Source organism: Clupea harengus, chromosome 18 (genome assembly GCF_900700415.2).
Source record: "Clupea harengus chromosome 18, Ch_v2.0.2, whole genome shotgun sequence".
Lineage (NCBI taxonomy): Eukaryota > Metazoa > Chordata > Actinopteri > Clupeiformes > Clupeidae > Clupea > Clupea harengus.
The window spans coordinates 3,221,443-3,237,033 of record NC_045169.1 but is presented as its reverse complement, the minus strand read 5'-3'; the positions used below and the strand labels follow the sequence as shown (position 1 = coordinate 3,237,033).

Genomic DNA, 15,591 nt, shown 5'->3' with positions numbered 1-15,591 from the left:
TTAAATGTTCACTCACCTTTAAAACATAAGGCATTTCAACACAAAAGTCACTGACACTGAAACATGGATATCAGCATCAGAACGATGACAAGTGACCATCTTTTTTTTTGCCTTGCTTCATCTTCTGGCTGCTGGTCACATGAGAGACTTTAGTCATTTGGACAAGTGGAATTCTCAACAATGGTGCACTGAAGGCAGAAAAGAGCTCAGCGACTGATGGAATTAGTTTTTAGGTCAGTAAAAACAGGCCAATTACATAGGCATGCATTGCATATACAAACGCAACAAGAACATTAGCGTCAACAAAAGACATGTTCGTGCCATAGGCCTACTATTTGGTATTAAAGTAATATAAAAAAAACTGATGACACACTTAATCAAAGCCTGGTCTCTGACACAGCATTTTCAAGTCATTTTCCCAAAAAATCTAAACATTAAAGGTATAATGTTGGGGTGTTTTATTTTAAGCCTGGCATCAGAAACACAAAGTAAGAAACACAAAGTAAGCCACCCTGAGCCTCATAGGTAACTAGCGTCTTTGACTAATCTGCCAAGTGTAGGAAGAACACAATAAGCAGAGCGCGGGAAAGAAACCAATTGAGATCACACTACGTGTACACCTACTCACAGGGCATCATTTCAAACTCAACTTTGTTTGGAGGGTGGTTCTTGTGAAGCAACCCTGGCGGATGATGAAGCATATTTAACAGAGCCTCAGGACTGAACATTCATCAGAAGACATTTCAGAGGCAGAAGTTTTATTTGAAATGGAAAAGTTCATCTATGAATAAAGCGCTCATGCAAAATCATGGGCCTAAAGGATTTTAATTTAAACATTCACAAATGCAAAGTATATTCCTCACGAACTGACATGCTATAACACCTGTAGTTCCATGATGAGCAAAAAACCTTATAAGACCACAGCTTAAAAAGTTAAAATGTTAAAATGTTAAGAAGAGATAGTAAGAGGCTTATGGGAGGGTTTTTTGCCTCTATCTTGTACCTTCAATGAGTCCAATGAGTATATGTGCCTAAAGGTGCCAACACTGGCACAGACTGAGACAAACAGAAACACATATCCTACATCCACAACACACCAACTAAACTCTTGTCATCATACTCCCTCTTTCTCAGACACAAAATCATGCATGCACTCACACACACACACACACACACACACACACACACACACACACACATACACATACACAATAGAGGAATATAATAGCCCCCTGTATTGAAGTTTTGCTGAGTCATGCTGAGAGGTGCCAGAGTAATGCTGTGTGCGCAAGGTGACTGGGTTCCTCCCCTCCCCTTCCTTTCCCCCTCTTTCTGCTCTCTTCTTCCTCATCACTAGTCCATTTCAGTGTGAGAGGCTCCCTGTATGTCACAGACTCAATACTTGTCCTCAATCAGCCTTAAAGGAATAGTTCACCTACAAATTCAAATGAATACAATACAATACACTTACCAGTGAATCAGTAAGCTTAGGTACATTCTTCTCCACAATATATTAAATTACTCACACCATAAAAGGAAAATTCATCATATTAGAACATACATTTCAAAGCTTCAAAATAGCAATGTATTTTTCAACAGGAAATTGGAAATCTAGAAATAAGATAGAGTGTGCCAAAGTCAACACCCAACAGGGTTCAGGATTTAAGCGTTTTTTAATAGCCTATTTTACACTAATTTCCCTTGCCATAATGCACAGGCTGGCAAAACATCTACAGCCAAGAGAAAGGATGCTTGGACTGCAATCCAGATCCATCCCCCACCCCCATGGGATGAACTGCAAACTCTCCACCTACGCCCTCTCTATCCCCTGTTAGAACTCAATTTGCAAAGTCTGAGGGTGGCACAAGCGGAATAAGTCATCAGTTATCAGCAACTGATTTATCATATATTCATTCTGATTAATGACAGTAATTATAGCTTCGCCTAGGGACAGACTCAATATTTTAAATAAGGCCTAGAATAAATGGGTAACTGGTCAGAAAACCAGGTTGTTTAGGACTGTCAGATTATAGTGCTGACTGGAAATCTGACTATCAATATCAAGTGGTGAGACAAGTGTGAGGTCACTGACTTAATCAATTAGTAATTGCAGGGTAACTTACTTGTCCTTGTATTATCATTTGGGATCATGCATCTGCAGCTCACATTTCCTCTAGATATTGATTTAGAAAGAGTTGTACATGACTATTAATACATTTTGAATGAACATTTTGTAGGAAATATAAAGATGAAGTAATGGTGGGTTAATCGGGACATCACTATGGGTTTATTTAGGATCCAGCGTATAGGGGAGTAAGGCGCTCCTACGACTTTAAGAAGAGTTCATTGTGGCACGCTGGATGGTGCTGAGTCGCAAGCTTTATTTTTCTCTCGCTATATAAAAGCCCGTGGAGCTGTGTGGAGTGTCGCAGTGCTTCTGATAGTGGTCGGGGAAACATGAGCTACATGATGGATAACCTATACGGGCCCGGTTATTACCGTAAGGGGCAAATAAGTATGAGGACAAGGACAACTCCAGTTTCAAGTGGGTTCCACTCTGCGACTTTGTCTCGAAACTCGGTTTCCTCCGGTTACCGGCGCACAGGTGGCGGACACTCTGCTGACAGCTTGGAGTCCTTCAGCGGAGAAACAAGGACCCGCAGCGAGAAGGAGGTTCTTCAGGCCCTTAATGACCGTTTTGCTGTCTACATCGAGAAGGTGCGACACCTTGAGCTGCAGAATAAGCACCTTGAAGCGGAGGCTGCTGCTCTGCGACAAAGTCAAGCCGGGCGCTCAGCCATCGGCGAGCATTACGACCGTGAGCTCGGGGACCTGCGAGACACAATCGCTCAACTGACCCAGGAGAAAACTCAGTTTTTCCTGGAGCAACAGCACATCGAGGAGGACTTACAGCACCTGCAGACAAGGCTTGAAGATGAGATGCGCGGCCGAGGGGACCTTGAAGCTGGAATCCGTGCTGTGACCAAGTACATAGATGAGTCCGGACTGGCGCGTCTGGAACTCGACAAGAAAACGCAGTCTCTGCAGGATGAGTGCACCTTCCTTAAGAAGAACCACGAGGATGATGTGAACGACCTGCTTGAACAGATCCAGGGTGCTCAAATGAACGTCGAATCCCGTGATCAAGTGAAGGCTGACTTGACCAGTGCCCTCCGCGAAATCCGCGCACAGCTGGATGATCATGCGTCCATGAACACAGCGCAGGCTGAGGACTGGTTCAAAGGTGAGGAAGGTTTGTCGTAAAGTTAGAACAGGACAACTTTAAGCAAAGTTTTTTAAAACACCATAATCATCAATACAGATAAGCGTGTCACTTTTTTAACACACATTTTAAATGTATGATAAATGACATGCACTGTCTCTCTCCAAGGTACTGAAATACGAGTAGGCTGATAGCCAATCAACAAGAAACACTAGAGTAGACCTATTTCTAGATTAAGTATCCATTAATCAAGAAATGTTTATCTTGCACCGTGAAGCAGTGGTTTAATCAAACATTTGGGCTGGCGATCACAGACGCACTGCATGATCTGGGTTTCCCGCTGCTGTCTTGCCGTAGGTAACAGTGAGTCAGCTCTTCTGCCTCGAGAGTCTGCTGTGGTCATGTCCAGAGTTCCTGTCTGTGATGAAACAAAGAGATGATTTACCATTACTTTAAACATAGTGCAACACCTTTTTGGCCGTATATTTTTATCATGTTAGGTTTTTACCTATTTAACCACTATTTACAGCTCCTTGCGTTCCCCGGTCGGCTTCACGCCAGGGGAAGCGTTGCACAACTAAAAACTGCAGCTTAAGCGCAGGGTCAATCGAGGACAGCGAGAGAGGTGAAGGCTGAGGACAGTCTGAGATGATACTGATACAATGTATCTGTAGTTCGTGTAATTTTAGAGTCTGTAAAGTTGTGAATAACCTACATTTTAGACAAGCTGCTCACTGGCCAAGTTACATTTGTGTGCGTAGAAAACATGTAATAAAGGTTTTCGTGCCTTCCTGGACCAGGCCGTGAAAGGCATATAATGTGTGACATTGACTGTCATCCATTAGCTAATTGTAACTAAGTGATGCATAGTCTTTGAAGCAGCTCCGTTTCAAACAACGAAGAGAGCCTATTCTGGCTTTCCCCCAGTGATGAAATCGTTGGCAACGAAAAGTGCGCAGTGGCATTATTTTGGGTGTGTTGTTCTTAGTTCGAATGGAGAAACTGTCTGACGCGGCCCATTTCAATGACGACGCAATCCGCGCGGCTCAGGATGAGATGTCCGAGTACCGGAGGCAGTTGCAGAACCGCATTGTGGAGCTGGAGACCCTGAAGGGCACCAAGGACTCCCTGGAGAGGCAGCGCTACGAGGTTGAAGACCATCACCAGGGAGACATGGCATCTTTCCAGGCAGGCTAAAGGCTTCACCCTCTAACCAAACAACCATATCCATTCTTTCATTCATTCATTCCACCATGTAGTGACAATTATTGTTTACTTTATAAATAGGCTACATGACTGTAAAACTTGACATGCATCACTGCAGAAGTTGTGAGGTGACACAATACAATGTTAGATGTACATATCTAAAATACACTTTTTCAGACAGTTTAACTAAAACATTAAATACATTAAGTTGCACTCACATTAAATACATGAACTTGGGAGTAAGTGAATACAACACACGCCACAGAACTAAAAACATTCAGACTCCAAATAAGTGCTTCCTTGTATTGCTCTGGAGGTCTGAAGGCAAGATGTGCTTGTGTGTTCTGAACTTCTTAGGAAACCATTCATCATCTGGACAATGAGCTGAGGGGCACAAAAATGGAAATGGCCAGTCAGCTACGGGAATATCAAGACTTGCTGAATGTCAAGATGGCATTAGATATTGAAATTGCTGCCTATAGGTGAGTAGACAGTTTTTGCACTTGCAATGGAAATGTATTATCCTCTCTCAAACGCTGAATCTCTCAATAAAAAAGAATACATTTCGTTTCACACTTGGCTTAGATGTATAACCCACAATGGCCAGAACTTCAGTAGGGGAAACATGTTTCTCTAATTGTCTGTAGCAGTACAGTGGTAAGTCTATGAATGCATTGAGAATCCTCCTGTGTTCTGTGCCTCCTGCAGGAAGCTGCTGGAGGGAGAGGAAACTCGTTATGTGTCAGGTCTGAGTCCATACTCCTACCTGGAAGGGAAGATCACCTCTCACACAAAGGAAGACAAAGCAATTGAAGAGGAAAATGAGGAGGCTGAAGAGGCAGGAGACGATGAGGGAGAAGGAGGAGAAGAAGAAGTAGAAGAAGAGGGTGAGAAGGAAGGAGAAGAAGAGGCTGCTGAGGATGCAGAGGAAGAGGAGGCCAAATCCGATGAAGAGAAAGGAGGTGAGGAGGAAGAGGAAGAGGGCGAGGGGGAGAAGGTAGAGGAGGGCAAGGAGGCGGAGGGAGGTGAAGAAGGGGCTGCAGAAGAGGAGGATGAAACTTCAAAGTCTCCTACCAACGAAAAATCTGAGAAGGATTCAACTTCACCGGCTCCCAAATCTCCTCAAGTTAAGACTCCCACTTCCAAGTCTCCTGACAGCAAGTCTCCCAAAGCAAAGTCACCTGCTACAAAATCTCCAGAATCCCAGTCTCCTAAACCCAAATCTCCTGAATCTAAGTCACCTGGCACCAAGTCACCTGGCACCAAGTCACCTGGCACCAAGTCACCACCCAAAACACCTCAATCCAAGTCTCCACCCAAATCACCTGCACCAGAGAAGAATAAATTACCCACATCCAAGTCTGCTGACTCAAAACCCGCTGCGAAGAAATCCCCAGAGTCCAAGGCCACTGTGGAGGAGAAACCCAAGAGTAAGGGCACGCCAGCAGCAGAGAAGAGTGCGCCAAAGGAGGAGCAGGCTGAAGCCGAGGACAAAGATCAGGCAGAGGAGGAATCAAAGGAGGAAGCAGAGAAGGAATCAAAGGAGGAAGTTGAGAAGGATGCAACCCCCAAGACTGATGACAAAAAGGATGCGTCCAAGTCTCCTACAAAGGAACAATCTCCAGCAAAAAAAGATGAAGAGAAGCCAGCCACTCCAAAGACTGAAGGTAAGCCCAAGGAGGAGACAAAGCCCGCCGCCAAACCAGCGCCAGAGAAAAAATCTGACAAAACTGATTCCAAGAAGGAGGATAAAAAGGCCGAGGTGGAGGAGGCCAAAGACACCCCTGCAGCAAAAACAAAAGAGGCGGCAAAAACAGAGAAAGCAGAGAAGTCTCCAGACACCAAAACAAAGGAGGCAAAGGCCACTGATGAGAAGTCAAAGAAGTAAGGTCCAAGAAGAGTATGAGGGGGAGGAATGGAGAAAAAACAGCAGAGCCTTGAGCCACGGGCGGTGTAACAAACTTCCTGTGAAAAGGACAAGCAATAGTTTCATAAAGCAAGGAATGATCGCTTCAATGTATGATTGTAGTCAATGCAGAATGCTCTTAAATTCGGTCAGCGTGCTGACTGTCCTTTCAAGTGCATTAAAATGTCCAATTTGCTGGGAAAATTCATGACAAGAAAACGTATATGAACACACCACTCATGATAGCACTATTACCCTGTACATGCTGGTCAGGATTCCTCTAAGAATGTGACGTTAAAAAATATTATATTTGTTGATATGCAAAAGTATATTTACTAATAAATAAATGAGACTATTTACTAATTTACAAGGCAAGTTGAGACTAAAGAAATGTTTATCGCGCACTTTAAACAGAATCACGAATGCAATGATACTCCACAACTTGAATGCTATACTGCTGGGAACATTCACAAAGTGATGTATTAATAAAAGCAGAGCCAGAGAAATATTTAATCACCTCCCTGTCGTCAGAGTGTTTCATTTCCTGATCTAAGCTGCAGTCATGAATCACAGCCAATTTGTGGTCGAAAAGCACATATTTATAGGATTAAGTTGTTGCATGGCTGAGAGCTGTGTGTGGCGTGAGTTAAGAGGGCGGGAGCGTGTGCCCTTTTGGAGTCTGGATGGGGTAGGCTGGGCTGTTTAAAGAGTCTGCTGCAATGCGGCTCAAGAGCTGAACACTCTCCCTTTCCAAAAAAAAAAAAAAAGCGTGAAGCCTTCCCAAACCAGCCCTCATGCATTATGCAGGAGGCACAGCTACAGAAGCAGCGTGCACACACACACACACCCACCCACACACACAGAAGCACAAACACACAGGCTCTTTCCCTCCCCCGAGTCCTGCTTGACGTGTCTGTCAGAATGCACCATCTTCTAAATTTAAAATATCTTTTCATCTTTGTGTGCAATCACTTGTTTGAAGCCAACACAAGTGTGCTTTCATTACATCATATTGCAGCAAGGAGACAACTTTCCCCAAAGCATAAAGCATTTATTTCTGAAGCGTTTCCAGCACAAAAGGAATGCTTGTAGCACTGTACTTTAAGCCATTAGCTGCACTGTACATTCAGTATTCTACATTGCTCATGAGATATCTTACCTGGTGATGCAAGGTTTAATGCTAGATATGTATCTTTATACATCCATAAAACTTTATTTTCTTAACTCCTGCCCTCAGTGTTTACCAACTGATCTCCATTTCAGCCCCAGCCAGCCAGGTCTCAGTCCAATCTTATTTTCACATGTTATAGTGTCAGTCTATTGTAAAAATGATGATCCGTGTTCCGGATACTGTTTACCTGTAAAACAATAGCATGAATCTCAATATTTTGGACGTGACTGATGTCAAGAGAAGCAAATAAGGTTCTGGGGCAAGCTAACTGGTATCTACTGAGGTGTCAAAACCTCTGAATACTTCCGGAAGAATAGAAGATGAAACGCCATGCCCCGGAGAGCAGAGAGCTGAGAGCAGGACACATAACAGATTGTTTTCAGTCTGAAGCCTGAAGGTGAATGCATGAGCATCAGTATTCCCCTGAGCTGTCGGGAGGTGACTCGACACAATGACGAAAGCACGCCCACACACCAATCAGCTCAGACGTGTTCTATTTATAAACCACAGACTGAATGAAACAGGGGAGACAGACAACAGGAAGGAGACGGTGACATCAAGAACTGACCACACATCAAACGCTTTACAAAAACTGAAGAACGTTTATTTTTTTTCCACCCTAACCTACATTAAAAGTTGTGTAAAAATGGGCAACTGGAAAGGAACTCATTTGAGCATTTGTCAAGAAAGCTTTTAGGACGCCGCGGTTCCAAAGGGAGCGGCAGAGGTCAACGATGGCTAAAGAAGCCCTGAGGATGGTTGTACTTGAAGGGTTTCAGACGATTTGGACCCCTGTAAAACAAGAAAGGAGTGTTCAATGCTCTGGCAGAGGGAGCCAGACCCATGACAGTGAGCCATGACATAAACAGAAAATGTGAAACAGAAAGTCCCATTCATAACCACACTAAATTGTGTCACATACAGAAGAGGGAATAACTAGGCCATTGGGGCCTTCATGATATTTTGTTTGATTGTTAGAAGATAAATCAATTATAAGCATAAAATGAAGTCATACGGCGTTCAAAGCACTAGAAACATGATTGACAAGAGTGGGGAAGAGTAGGGGTAAGTTGTCACATGGTTAAGTTGTTAGTGGTGATTTCTCCAAAACTAGAGGCAAAACTGAAATGGCTACATTGAGTGAGGCAACCTCCTGAGTGAACATTTGGTTTGCCTTTAGTCAAGTTAATCCGAAACGGAGTTCAACGTACTTACCGGTATCCTTTTCCAAAGTAAAACTATGGCATACCACATCTCATATGATAAAAAGTTTTTTGACTATGGGTATTGACATTTTTCAGTGTGTGATTTGAGGCTTTAGGTAGAACTAGCTTTGAGATTTAGCCCTAATTAGTTCATTAGTGAGTTTGGGGAAAGTCGTCATAGTGACCAGGGGACAAGTCGTCACATGTGTTGTGTTGACTATTCTCTACTAAGTCCTGGCAGGTTTTCTCCCCTGTATTGGAGATGCAGCTGGGAAGACAGATCACTAAGTCATTGACTGCAAAGTGGTGCAGCATTTTTACTGACAGGAATGATTTTTGAGAAATTATTGGTTGCTTTTATGTTCACCTGAAAGTGGACTTCAGTTTCAGACATAACTAAAAAGGAGGGGAAGTTGTCAGAAGTGAACACTCAAGGTAATCATATTGCATACATAGGCAACAATTGGAGACAATATGCCCCGCTCTCCCCTATTCTGGTTTGATCTGTTGAGGTTGTTAAAATGATCCTGTCACTGGGACTGGAGATGACTACTACAGCAACTACTATGTGTTTGATTCACATACAGTACCGTCCGCCTTACACAAAGCTTTCAATCTCACTTAAAAATTGATGACCGTTGTAACGTGTGTTTGCTTATGTTACCTGGCCGTCCGTAAGCACATCTTCTCTCTGGGGAACTCTCTGGGTCCTTCCGACCCATCGCACACCTGACTCTCTGTCTCCAGGTACACATCCAGGCACAGGCACAGACGCTGGAGCTGATTGGTCAGCAGCTGGTGGCCAGGGCGGGGCCCCTGAAGCTCCGCCCTGAAGACATTGACCTCACTCTCAATGGCCTGGAGGTGGAGAGGAGCAGTTTAGTCTGGGAAGAACTTTTTTGTGAGGGTCAGTGACTTGAGTGATTTTAAATATTATATACAAGACGTACACAAGGGCCGTTAAAAAGCCCACCGAACTGTGGAGCTGGTGCCAATGTGTTTAAGCATTAAAACATTGGAGTTTGAATGTTCCTTATGTGTATAAAAGTCTTCTCTTACCCGCAGGTTGTCGTCTGTGAGTCCAGAGCGCTCTCCCTTCCACAGCAGAGAGATGGAGAAGAGCGGCGTGACGTCGGGGTAGCGGGGGTTCAGCACCACGGTTGCCTGCAGGCGGGCTGGTAGAAGTGGAGAGAAGAACGCAGAGAGAAAGGAGAGACGTGAGAAACCACCATTTTTCCCCCTTCACCTTGACCAGGTCATTATGTAGCTCTCCACTGCATCTCACCTGTTCCTCTTTCCACCACCGCCATGAAGAAGAGATCCGTCTCATGAGCCAGGCCTGCCTTCAGCACATGCTGCACCATCGGCATCTCCTGCAGCACGCACACACACACACACACACACACACACACACACACACACACACACACACACACACACACACACACACAAACACAGGTGGTCAACTACTTAAGTTGGCACAGAACAAATATCAAGCACACTGTTCTTGTCTATTCTTTTTTTTTTCACCTATAGTAGGTACATATATGACTAAGTGAGATTAAGTGAGATTAGGAGAGAGAGAGAGAGAGAGAGAGAGAGAGAGAGAGAGAGAATGAGCGAGCCTGGTGGCAGAGCTACCTCAAACTCCGGGTAGGTGATGGCATTCCAGCGAGCGAGACGGGAGATGACTTTGGCAGGGAAGAGGTCCTGGCACTCAGCAGACACAGGCACCACACTGTGCTCTGCAGTAGCAACGCAAGGAAGGGGAGAGGAAAGCAATTAGAAATTTCACAACATGCTTAACGGCAAAACTCAAGTCTGTTCAAACTGAAAACCTTTGCTATTGAGTTTTTCTGTATATCTAACAATAAATGAAAGCATTCCAATACTTGTGTATTCTGCGTGTCTGTGACCAATGTGTTTCCACTGAAATGAACTGTCTAAGCAGGGGTTCGTTGATCCAGTGTGTGCTTGTATGTGTGTGCTTGTATGTGTGTGCATTTGTATGCATACTACGAGTGTTTGTATAAATAACAAGATGAAGTGTTTGTGAAACATTGGTTAAACTGTGTGTGTGTATAAACAATAAGATGAACTTGTGACCATTTTGAAATGTTAGTTCAACTGTATGTGTGTGTTCTCCATCAAGCATTTGTTCGGTATCTCACTATGGGTACGCCTTGCCCACATATCCCTCAGAAGCACTCTACTACTACGCCAGCCATGATTGGCTGGCCACATCTGACACCCACCCCGTTTTAAAATACGATCCCTGATAGGCAGAGCGTCATTCAAGATCAGCCTCTTCTCGCTCTATGCAAGAACACTGGCCTGGTGAGATACCTCACTCATGTTATCAGAGAACCAGGGTTACGGTCAAAACATAAAGTTCTCTTTCAAGCACTCGCTCGGTATCTCACTAGGGGATGTGCCACGCGACGCTGCGTGACCATTTCAATCATACCGGCGCGTCTTGTGCCACAGAGGAGTCCACACTAAAAACAAGCGGTGGTGCCATCAGAGAACCAGGGTTCCGGTGGTAACCTGGAGTTTGTCCACACTCACCCAGTGAGATGAACTGCTTGTGGAGGGCCAGGCGAGACTGCAGGCGGCTTCTCAGCAGCTTCACGGTGCGCTCCATGTGACTGGCGCTCAGTTTGCTCCCCATCACAACATTCTGTGGAGGACACAGCATCACACATCACACCTCGCCAAAGGCAATTATCACCCATACTGCTTCCACATAGGAACGTGCATGGAGTAATCATGGAGACTTTCCTAATGACAAATTGTGCTTGAAAGTGCATGAGTATGTTGACAACATGCTTCGCTCTGTACAGCGACACTGGGGACACGTACCTCAGGGTTGTCGCTGGGAAACTGAAGTCCACCTAGACTCTGCACCCAAAGGTAAGGGTGACCCAAATCCCCCACATAATCTGAGAAAGTAAGAATCCTGAAAAGAAATTGACCATCACAGTGGTTACTTCAAGGATCTTGAGCCATTACACTAACAAATCTAATTCTGGCATTTAGACAGTAGGTTCTTTAATTTATTTCTTATAAAGGGTTTTAAAAATAAAAACAGACAAAACCAACTTCATACAGTTTGAAGGAATCTTATTACAAAAATTATATTAAATCATCATCTCTCATCATAAGCTAAACTTCTGCGATGTGTTTAACAGGGCTTCACTTTCAGCCTTGTGCTGGGAGTGAGCCCGATTGCAATCGTTGTTTGTCTAATAAATATACTTATATGCAACTCCGGAGTCCTGAGGTAACAAGGGTGAATTTGTTACAAACAACAATTGCAATCGGATTCACTCCCAGCACAAGGCTGAAAGTGAAGCCCTGATAAACACATCGCACAAGGTTTATATAGACAGAAGTTTAGCGTTCAGCAGGGATAACCATGTGGTGGATCTCTGACGTCCGAGGCAAGGATGGAAGTTTTGCACAAGGTCGGAAGAAGCTTATCACCTCTGGTCTAAACATGCTCTTGTACAAATGCAGACTAAGTGGCACCTAATATTCTAAGTTACACACACAGAAAAGCTTTAACTGACCAGTAAACCAGTAGAACATTATTAGCTTTAACTGACCAGTAAACCAGTAGAACATTATTAGCTTTAACTGACCAGTAAACCAGTAGAACATTATTAGCTTTAACTGACCAGTAAACCAGTAGAACATTGTTAGCTTTAACTGACCAGTAAACCAGTAGAACATTATTAGCTTTAACTGACCAGTAAACCAGTAAACTAGTAGAACATTATTAGCTTTAACTGACCAGTAAACCATTATTAGCTTTAACTGACCGCTAAACCAGTAGAACATTATTAGCTTTAACTGACCAGTAGAACATTATTAGCTTTAACTGACCACTAAACCAGTAGAACATTATTAGCTTTAACTGACCAGTAAACCAGTAAAGAGGCATGATGGTTGATGACATTCCTTACCCAACTTTGTCAAACTGGTAGCGGTTGGCAGGGTTTGGTGTTTCTTTGCCCTGATCAGATGTGTAGAGGCAGTTCAACAGTGTGTCTGAGTTCAACAACTCCCTGTTAGAGAAACATGCCATTAGTATGTCACTGGAATGGGACTGTATACACATACACACGTATACACACACACACACACACGTATACACACACACTTACCCGGCACTGACCACAGCAGTCAGGTGGGAGGAGGTTGACACTTTGGCCTTCACAGTCAAGATGTTGAGGTTCATCAGGTAGTAAAAGAACAGATGCAACACACTTCCGTCTGAGAAGAGGCATGACGTGGAGATGGGACACACAAAAAAGGAACACTGTTACGAAGGAGTATTCCAAACCAGCTTCCACAGCCATAATAGCAACAGCCTTATTTACAGTGGGGGTGGCCACAGCTGAGTCCGAAATATTTGACCAGCATCTGTCTTCTTCAGCCGGCCCAACATGTAGTTGTACAGGCTTCATTTCATCACAGATGAGATCGCTCCAAACCTTTGCACTTGAGGTCTATGCAGAGTGACAGAGGGTGACGCTTCAGCATCTCTTTCCGTTTATCGTCCAGCTGCCCGCCAACAGTTGGCCTCCGCCGTTTCTGTGAGAAAAAAAAAATGAAGTAAGGTGTCACAAGCGTTTCATCATGTCATCACATACCATCAGGCAAATGTAATGTTCACCGACACCGACATCCTTTTTTCTCACAGTACACAGTTTTGTTTTTGCAACAGTAAGGGAAATGCCTGTACGATTATACAATGTGTCCCAAACTGTTAACATAACTGCAAGATACAGTTGGACCTTGTGGCCCATTTAAAGATAATGACATACATGTTAAAATCCATCTATTAAGAAAATGTATTTGCTTTTGAAATAACTGTTGTAATATCACATGGCTGCTTTTATGTGTATGTATCAAAACATGTCTATCGAGAAAATGATTTTTTTCTGTAACCTGCAATTTTTTTTTCCTCAACAAAAACCCACCAGGTTCTCTAGAATGGGGTATATGATTTATAATACAACTTCAAAAACCATCAGCAGTCTGACTGCTGGAGGCTACTGGAGAGTAAACATCTTACGGTGTTCTGCTCCTCTTCAGCGTCTGAATCGCTTTCATCATCTGTAAAGAAGAAAAACATAATAGTACTGTAAACACACACCTAAAATAGAGATAGTAAATAAAGAACATTAGCATCATAGCGCACACACACCCTGTGAGTCCTCTGGGGGCTTAGAGAGTGCTTTGGCTTCATCCACATCCCCACTAATGGAAACAGACAGGTTCTTATCTGAAACACAGACACAGACACAATGAAATCTCCAGACAGACACTGGTATTACACTTGCATCGAAGGGCTAAGGATTAAGTTGCAGTTGTAGAGTGGATTGTTTAACATCAATCTAAAATAGTAAGAGCCAAGGCATTTTGTCACCTGAACTTAAATGTAAAGGCAGTAGGATTGCTATAAAAATGGCTTTGAACTGAATCCACTCTCTGAATCCAAACTTCTGGATGTAGTGATGTGGCTGCTTGGTGTGCTTTCCTGACATTCCCACTATCCAGCCAGGTTGTGTACTATGTAGTTCTGTGGTGCTGGACGGACCACACCACGAAAATGTAAGAAAAGCCCACTAGTTTTACACCAAAATGCCTCCCTGCTGCTTTAAAGCAGCAATAAGGAGTTCTGTTCCAAAACGAGCACGCTAACTACCTAAAAGACATGCAAAAACCTTGCAAACACCACCAACAGCCCAGTTGACATTGATAGAAGCTTGCCACTAACTGGTGTCTTTTGGCAGTATAGCTGGCAATGTCATGCTGTGAAAGCTTTTCTTCCATTTTTGCAAGGTGTTGCCAGCCAGGAAACATAGAACTACATAGTGCATATCCTGGATGGCTAGTGGGAAAGACACAGGTGTTTATCGGTCCTTCACATGACCATATGCTATCAAAATGAATTTGAGGCTGATACCAAAACTAGTTGCCTACAAAACCATACCTTAAGGGTCAAATTGTTGCATAGTGTTACTTTAAAAAGGCTCAGTCTCAGAGCTCAGAGAGAAGGCCTTACCACAGGCTTGGCCGTAAGCACTGGCCTGCACCAGCAGCACATAGAGAGGTGGAGGCAGGTGGCGTGCCACTTCAGTCTGCTTCTGCACATGCTCAAAGGGCATGGATAAATACTCTTGGAGAGGGAGAGAGGCCTGAGAGGAAACAAACCAGAGGCAGAAAATGTGTGTTAGACCTCTGAATACCGAGTACTCTCAAAACTAATTTAGTTCAAATCAGACCCCATTCAATACATTGGACGAATGAGGTGATCATAAGTATTACCTGCATGATTGCCTGGAGTCCAGGTCGAAGGTTGCCCAGGTATTCTTTCTTCACCTCGATTCCCTTTAGGATTTTCTCCTTGCTGGCAAGAGATGTCTTATATTGCTCTGCCAACCTAATATGGACACAACATATTTCATATGTTACTCTGTGTGGAACATTCACTGATGGGTTATGCTAGTGAAATGAAGGCAATTCACAACAGCTCTTGCATCACATATGAGACATTTCTTTGACATATTGGTATTCACATGTGAGCTCACCAAAATCCAAAAAACTAGCAAAATAGCATGTTAAACTGTTAAAATAACCGTTAGCCTTAATGCAATCATGAAGATCCGAGACTAAAAACGGACATAGTAGTGAAATTTGGAACTGTGCGTGAAGTTCCAGTCAAAGAGTGATACTGCAGAAACAAGACAATAGGTTTGTCTGACCTCTTTCTCTGCTCAAGTTCCCAGTCCAGGCGGGCCAGTGTGAGCTGATGAGGATCGTCTTTAGTGAGGTGCGGACGAGAGATCTCAGACGGGGCTTCGTTAAA

The 15,591-nt window shown here is 43.7% G+C and overlaps 2 protein-coding genes across 2 annotated transcripts; one reads left to right on the top strand and one right to left on the bottom strand.

The window, feature by feature from the left end:
• Positions 1 to 2,347: 2,347 nt before the first annotated feature.
• Positions 2,348 to 6,853, top strand: LOC105895486 (neurofilament heavy). The gene is made up of 4 exons (XM_031585234.2): positions 2,348 to 3,244; positions 4,212 to 4,411; positions 4,787 to 4,911; positions 5,138 to 6,853. Exons 1-4 carry the CDS (start codon positions 2,458 to 2,460, stop codon positions 6,315 to 6,317), a joined length of 2,292 nt encoding a protein of 763 aa, XP_031441094.1. The 5' UTR covers positions 2,348 to 2,457; the 3' UTR covers positions 6,318 to 6,853.
• Positions 6,854 to 8,088: 1,235 nt separating this feature from the next.
• thoc5 (THO complex 5) lies at positions 8,089 to 15,585 on the bottom strand (the record flags this gene model as incomplete). Its single annotated transcript, XM_031585257.1, has 15 exons — positions 8,089 to 8,298; positions 9,376 to 9,569; positions 9,771 to 9,886; positions 9,997 to 10,084; positions 10,353 to 10,456; positions 11,280 to 11,391; positions 11,574 to 11,670; positions 12,680 to 12,781; positions 12,881 to 12,989; positions 13,211 to 13,310; positions 13,795 to 13,835; positions 13,927 to 14,004; positions 14,788 to 14,920; positions 15,051 to 15,165; positions 15,488 to 15,585. Coding segments are annotated over 15 exons (1,551 nt in total), but the record flags the coding sequence as incomplete, so codon positions are not given.
• Positions 15,586 to 15,591: the final 6 nt, after the last annotated feature.

Coding starts and splice junctions, on each gene's coding strand:
- LOC105895486 (XM_031585234.2), top strand. CDS start 2,458: ATGAGCTACATGATGGATAACCTATACGGGCCCGGTTATTACCGTAAG. Junction 3,245..4,211: donor GGCTGAGGACTGGTTCAAAG/GTGAGGAAGGTT, acceptor TGTTGTTCTTAG/TTCGAATGGAGAAACTGTCT. Junction 4,412..4,786: donor GAGACATGGCATCTTTCCAG/GCAGGCTAAAGG, acceptor TGAACTTCTTAG/GAAACCATTCATCATCTGGA.